At 42.0% G+C, this 7,500-nt stretch overlaps 1 protein-coding gene across 3 annotated transcripts in view; it reads right to left on the bottom strand.

Annotated features, from left to right (window-relative positions):
* LOC144523005 (uncharacterized) overlaps positions 1–7,500 on the bottom strand; it is a 27,361-nt gene that overhangs the window by 14,714 nt on the left and 5,147 nt on the right. For all 3 annotated transcript variants that reach the window (XM_078258254.1, XM_078258253.1, XM_078258255.1), the window contains exon 2: positions 4,600–4,742. In XM_078258254.1, the coding sequence (XP_078114380.1) occupies positions 4,600–4,742 (143 nt within the window). The remainder of the gene's footprint in view (positions 1–4,599; positions 4,743–7,500) is intronic.

Below are 7,500 nucleotides of genomic sequence, written 5' to 3'. Positions count from 1 at the left end.
ATGTACCGCAGTCATTTAAAGTAGCTGTGATAAAACATATTCTGAAAAAACCCACCCTCAATCCCGAGGTCTTAGCCAACTATAGACCTATATCTAACCTTCCCTTTCTCTCCAAGATCCTTGAGAAAGTAGTCGCTAATCATATATGTTATGTGACTTTATACATAGAAATAGTCTATTTGAGGACTTTCAGTCAGGATTTAGAAAGCATCATAGCACAGAGACGGCACTGGTGAAAATCACTGACGACCTTCTCACTGCTGCTGACAAAGGACTTGTCTCCATACTTGTCTTATTGGACCTTAGTGCTGCATTCAACACTATTGACCATACCATCCTGTTACAGAGACTGGAACATTTAGTTGGCATTACAGGAATCGCACTAAGCTGGTTTAAGTCCTACTTCTCTGAGTGATCCCAATTTGTTAATATCAACGATAAATCCTCCAAGTACGCTAAAGTCAGCCATGGCGTTCCTCAAGGCTCGGTGCTTGGACCAGTTCTATTCTCCTTATATATGCTTCCTCTAGGCAATATTATTAGGAAACACTCAATTAACTTTCACTGCTACGCAGACGACACCCAATTATATCTGTCAATTAAGCCAGACGAAACCGGTCAGTTAGCTAAACTTCAAACGTGCATTAAAGATATAAAAACCTGGATGACCTACAATTTTCTGATGTTAAACTCCAACAAAAAGATATAACTAAAGATATAGCTACCTTAGATGGCATTGCCCTGGCCTACACCACTACTGTCAGATATCTAGGAGTTATTTTTGATCAAGACTTATCCTTTGACGCCCACTTAAAACAAACCTCAAGAACAGCCTTTTTGTATCTTCGTAACATTGCCAAAATCAGGAACATCCTATCTAAAAACGATGCTGAAAAACTAGTCCATGCATTCGTTACTTCCAGGCTGGACTATTGTAATTCCTTACTATCAGGCTGCCCAAATAAGTCCCTTAAGACTCTCCAGCTGATCCAGAATGCTGCAGCACGTGTTCTGACAAGAACTAAGAAAAGAGACCATATTTCTCCTGTATTAGCTTCTCTGCATTGGCTTCCTGTAAAATCCAGGATTGAATTTAAAATCCTTCTCCTGGCCTACAAAGCTCTAAATGGTCAAGCACCATCATATCTAGAAGAGCTCTTAGTACCTTATTGTCCCACTAGAGCACTGCGCTCCCAGAACTCAGAGCTACTAGTGGTTCCTAGAGTCTCTAAAAGTAGAATGGGAGCCAGAGCCTTCGACTACCAGGCTCCACTCCTGTGGAACCAGCTCCCAGTCTGGGTTCGGGGGGCAGACACAGTCACCACATTTAAGAATAAACTGAAAACCCTCCTCTTTGATAAAGCTTATAGTTAGGGACGTGGCTCATAATCTCTCATCTCTCCCGGCGGCCTCCCAGGATACTGCGCCATGGGACTCAGCCGCCTGCCAACGTCCATCTTCTTGCTCGACACCGGTTATCCTTGCCGTAGTCGGAACCGGTTTGCCAGGCTCGCCCCCCTTCAACGCCGACTGACCAGCCGTCGTCACAGAAGAGAATTGCTACCGCGCGGCGAAAGCTTCTGAGGGATGCAGTAGTCAGACGGTCCGGTGGCCTACACTGCCTGGATCGGCCAAACGACAACGTTCCTCAAATACAATCTCCCCAACCGAATGCTTATAGTTAGGGAGTGAGGAGTCGCAGCGTATGCCTAGACCGGCGGGGCAGAGTGTATTGCTACAGACACAGCACCCCAGCTTCCCTCTGCTTCTCCTCATAGTCATCAGATCTACCTATCATATAATCAATAATATAGTGAGAATAGAGGGAGGCAGGAAGTACAGCCCATTCCGGCAGGGGAGAGTTCAAGCCCGATCCAGCACCTCTCTTTAGCCTGCCTCTCTTAGTTATGCTATTACAATTCTAGACTGCTGGGGAATTTCCTTCATCCCTATGACACAATGAGCTGCTCTCTCTTCTCTCTTTTCATTTGTTCCTTTTATGTGCATCCTTCCCCCAGAAATGCTTGTTACTAACCTAGCTCTGGGGAGTTTACTCCCTGGAGTCCTTATGTTTCTTCTTCACCCAGAATATCGCCTTGGATTAGGGTGGCACCAAGACCTGGGTCTTGGGTGCACTGCGATTCCCTGCAGTGTCCGGCTGCGTCCTGCTGCGTCCTACCGCGTCCACCCATGCTGTGCTGTCCCACATTACACCCCGTAACGCCCTGCTGTGCCGTACTATGACATGAACTACTATGACTACCATTGTAGTCACTGTTCCATTATCTTTATTGTGACTATTACTACCACTGTTCATCACACCCCCAACCGGCACCGTCAGACACCGCCTACCAAGAGTCTGGGTCTGTCCGAGGTTTGTCGCAATAGCTACCGCTAAAGCTTGCTCTTAAGGGAATTATTGTAATTGTTGGGGCTTTGTAAATTATAGAGTGTGGTCTAGTCCTACTCTATCTGTAACGTGTCTTGAGATAACTCTTGTTATGATTTGATACTATCAATAAAACTGAATTGAATTGAAGATGGATCAATCAAAGCACTTGGCAAAGAGGAAGTTAAGAGAGTGAAAACATATTCACCCAGTGTCACAGAACACCTCACCTCCTCTGAATTTATTACTCATGAAAACATCTCAGCAACAGCCAAACAAACAATCACATAGAAACAGGGCTGCCAACTCGCACCCATTGACCCTGAGATTCCTACTCACTTCTCACACACTCTCAGTTAATAGACAGCTTTTTTAGTCTTATTTTCTCCAATCTAAAGTCCAAAGAAAAAATATTGTTGGCTTTTTGTCGAGGAATAAAACACATTTCAAAATAAAACACCCAGGTTTATGGTGATTTTGGCTGTCTAGACTTCTCAGCTGTGTCTAGAGCGAGACACGAGATCAGGCACAGAGAGAGAGACCGGACGGACAGTAACTCTCACAGACACACACACACACACACACACACACACACACAGATATATACACACACACACACACACACACACACATATATATATATATATACACACACACACACACACACACACACACACACACACACACACACACACACACACAGATATATACACAGACACACACACAGATACATACATATATATATATATAATATATGTCTATATATATATATATATATATATATATAGACACACATAATATAATATAGTGACTATTATAACTTTATTTTTCTCAGAGAATACAGATATATTTTGAATGTGCACAATGTTTTGAACATGAGCAGAAATCTTGCTCAAAACTTAACTAAACCTAACTAAACTTAACAGTATTACAGTCCAGGGGTTTATTAATAAATTAAAATGAATGAATGTATCATTGAGGTGAATAATTGTCATATGCACATTTAAGGAGGTTACTTCCTCAACAAAAGACGGGGGGTAGAATGTCACTCTTGCCTGACTTCAAAACTTGAGAGCCCTGGAACTTTGTAAGTGTACAGACAGTTTATTAAAAAGATGGATTATAAAGACAGTAGCGTTCATGTTTACATTTGGTCGCCATCTTGGGAAAACAGTCATGAGCAATCGAACCACGAACGCTGTGTTTGAGCTATGTTACTGGTTACTGGTTGCACGGCGTTCGTTGTTCGACTGGTCATGACTGTTGGCGTCCGCATGTAAACATTAACACTACTGTCTTTATAAACTATGTTTTTAATAAACTGTTTATTAACAGTTTATTAACAAAGTTCTCAATGCTTTGGTTTACATGTAGCGACCCTCATTACGCTACCGTTGAAGTGTGGTGATATTTTGAGCCTTGTTAGTGGTATAAAATAGTAACATTCACTCTCGAATGGTAGCGTTAGCTAACCTGACTCCGCCAGATGGATTGCTTGGCATTTGCTCGGCATATCCATCTGGGAACTTTCCGTTGGAGAACTTTCGGGAAGGGCCGAAAATCCTGGTTAGCTGATTGGATAAACCATCTGTCTATCACCACCTATGTTGGTGATCAAATCAACCAAATCAGATCAACGATATATCTAACTCTTGCCGAAACCAGTCGGGAGAAGAGCAAAAACATCTTTTCCTCCGAGAAAAGCCTCCAGTGCCGTTTTCTGCTCTTCTTTCAATGAAGGAATACTTTCTAATTCGGATGAAACTAGATAGCTAGTGATAGCTACGCTCATCTCAACCGTGGAAGCCGCCACGTTGTTTAGACTGAACAGTCGCTTCTCGTTGCGTCACACCTAAACCCGCCTCAAAACCAACGCTGATTGGTGAGTCGTTTGGCGAACGGCTCCAAATTTTCTGTCTCAAGATGCCAGACTGCCAGACTGCGAGTGGAAAACAGGAGCTCACGAGATCAGGACGCTCTCACGAGGCTAAGCGTTAGCAGCTAAACACCGGTTTTGCAGTAGCTTGTTAAAAGCTAGAGACGCATTTGATTAGCATGAAAACATATCCCAGAGAACGTTCGACTTGGTACACATACGTTATTAATGCCTAGGTTCATTTTACGCCAGAATTGTCCTTTAAGTAGTTTAAGCAACGGGCAGATGTATAGTCCGGGCTGGATGCTCATGATGCTGAGTGTGTCAGACTTACATTCCATTGCTCCCAGCTTGTCCCACACCATGGCATAGAATTGGATAAATTGGGCGCCTGGGACAGCTGGTAGACGTAAAACCCATCTTGCTTGGTGACGTTGCAGGTCAGAGCTGATGGAGTCTCAGTTGAAGCTGCAGTAGCTGAAAATAAACAAAAAAACGGTCTGTAACTGAACAGCAAACTCAGGCAGAAACATGCTGGAGTGATTTTATATTTCACAATGAACGTCACGTCCAGTATTTTATTGTTGCGATACATTAATAATGAATTGTTGAGGAGCTGCGGTACGATGCAAACACAGGGAAATTAAAGTAGGCTTAATGTTTATGGAGTCTGGGTTGTGCTACGAGACGGAGAGCGTAGGTATATGTAAGGAGATAACATAGACACAGGCTCATTATTGATCACTAAAATGATAGTTAACATTAGTAATTACACTTAAACAGCTAATGGAAGTCCAAACTGCCTGAGAGCTTCTCTTGTACTATACGGTAACTCCTCTACTATGAGACAGGAAGTCTCGTGGTTATGACCCAATCGTTAGCCTATTGTTATAAAAACGTCTGCTACGGAGCCATAACGTGAGCTACAAGGTAATGGAGCCTTTTATACATTGTTGTGTTTCTTTAGAAATAAACAACGGACAAATAGAGTCTTTAAACGCTTCAGATGTAAAGTTATTCTCTGTCAGAGTGACGTCAGAATGAATGGAAGTCAATGGGATGCTAATGGTGGGTGATGGCTTGTTAGCATCAAAATGACGCCATAGGAGGTACGCCTTGTGGAGAGAGACTTACCCCCTTGTATAAATTACATATGACAACTTCCCTTTTTGCTATTAGAATAATAAAAGTAAATGTTTTTTCAGTTCACTAACACAAACAGAAATATATCTTTCTAGATATGAATATGGTGACAACGTTTTCCTGCGGGGACATAATTTAAATATATATCGTATAGTGACAAGTATCGTGATTATATCATATCGTGGGGCCTCTGGTACCATTGGATGGATTCATCGTTCACGTTCCCCTCAGGATGGATTAACCAAAGACTGTAAAAAAAACCAAATTGCATCCATGACATCAACTATTGGATTGTGGACGGCTGTTTCACAGCCTCGAGTTTGTACGTCTTCTTCTTATCTTATTGCAGCCCTGATGTTTATGAAAGCTCGCTTTGTTTTCACAGGCCGTGTCGAAGTGGAAAATGAAACTGTGCCTTTCGCCTGCAGCTCTGAGGGAAACCACTTTCTAAAGTATGTCTGGCACAGATTTCATAGATGTAAATCAGATTTAAACAGCAATAAATTAGTAATGTATGACAAAGTAATGATTTACTTTGTCATTATGGAACTTTGCAGAGTAACTGTTGACTGTTTGGTGTCGGTTGGGTGTGATATGAAAACATGAATGAGTGATGTCAGCTGCAGAGGCGGGCCTCGTGCACGGGCTTTATCACCACTAGTTTGTTTATGCAACTGCTGTAAACCTAAGAACCACACACCACATCACATACACAAACACACAGACACCACATTATATCATACACAAACACACACACAGACACACATCACACCACACACACACACACAACACATCACATTACATCACACCACACCACACACACATCACATTACATCACATACACAAACACACACAACACATCACATTACATCACACACACACACACACACACACACACACAAAACACATCACATTACATCACACACACACACGTACAAACACACAGACACCACATTATATCATACACAAACACACACACAGACACACACTAAAAATACTGGGTTATTTTATTAACCCAACCACTGGGTCGAGGCTGTTTAACCCTGTATTATGTATATTCAACCCATATTGGGTTACTCTCAGTCACCCAGTTGTTGGGTTAATGGTTTAGGACTGTGCCTCAATCTTCCTTGATTTGAATAACCCAACCAGTGATCATTTTAACCCAGTGTGGTTTGGTTACATTCAAGTTTGGGTTCCCTCCAACGGTCTTTTTCTTTTCCTCCGAGGTGGGAGACCACTTTTGGAAACGCTTAATGTTTGTCATTTCTTATTTTTTAGAACACTACCTCTGTCTTCGACAGAAACATGAGCTCGCTAGTTGTTTGTAAGTCATTATTTTCATAAAAGGACAGCCTGTAGAACTTTACTTTACTTTGCCGAAAGCAACCGTTAGGCTACTGCCCCCTCTAACGGCTACTGCCCCCTCTAACGGCTACCACTGATGCTAATTAAGCAAACAGCTAGCTAGCTAGCTAGCAAGGAGCCTATGCTTACTACAACAATGCTTGCAGTCAAACAGCAGACTTTAGCTCCGTTTATTGGTTATTTACTTGATCTTGATTCATGGTGGTCTACACATAGGGTTGTAATATCCACACTTAGTCAGCATTGCCGGATACGAGGAGCATTTTAGCTCTGATAATCCAGTTAGCAACAGTGATTTCTAGCTAACTATGATTCATGCATGCTCTAAGGCTAGCGCAAGTTCAAGTATGATAGTGCTAATGCTAGCTAGTTGGCTAATGTTGTTGCATGATACCTAAGATTTAACTGGAGAATATTTCTAATTCTCTGAGGGAGTGACACATAAAAAGTGCTTTATACCGATTTGTGTGTGTGTTTGCGGCAAATCACGAGACAAATTCACTATGATATGAGGTATTATAATGTTTTAAAAAGATCGCTAATGCTAACCGCTAGCTAGCGCTAGCTAGCGCTAATTGCTGAATCATGCTGTAAGCTAGCTAGTAGTACAGCTAATAGCGAATCATTGAAGGTGCATTGTACACATTCTGTTGACAAAGTAATTTGTGTTTAGTGTAGTTAACACACTTTGATTGTAGAAATACCACTACACTGTGTTTTAAGT

The sequence above is a fragment of the Sander vitreus genome, chromosome 9 (assembly GCF_031162955.1).
Source record: "Sander vitreus isolate 19-12246 chromosome 9, sanVit1, whole genome shotgun sequence".
Taxonomy (NCBI): Eukaryota; Metazoa; Chordata; class Actinopteri; order Perciformes; family Percidae; genus Sander; species Sander vitreus.
The sequence above is the reverse complement of the archived record's forward strand: the minus strand, read 5'-3'. Positions and strand labels throughout refer to the sequence as shown.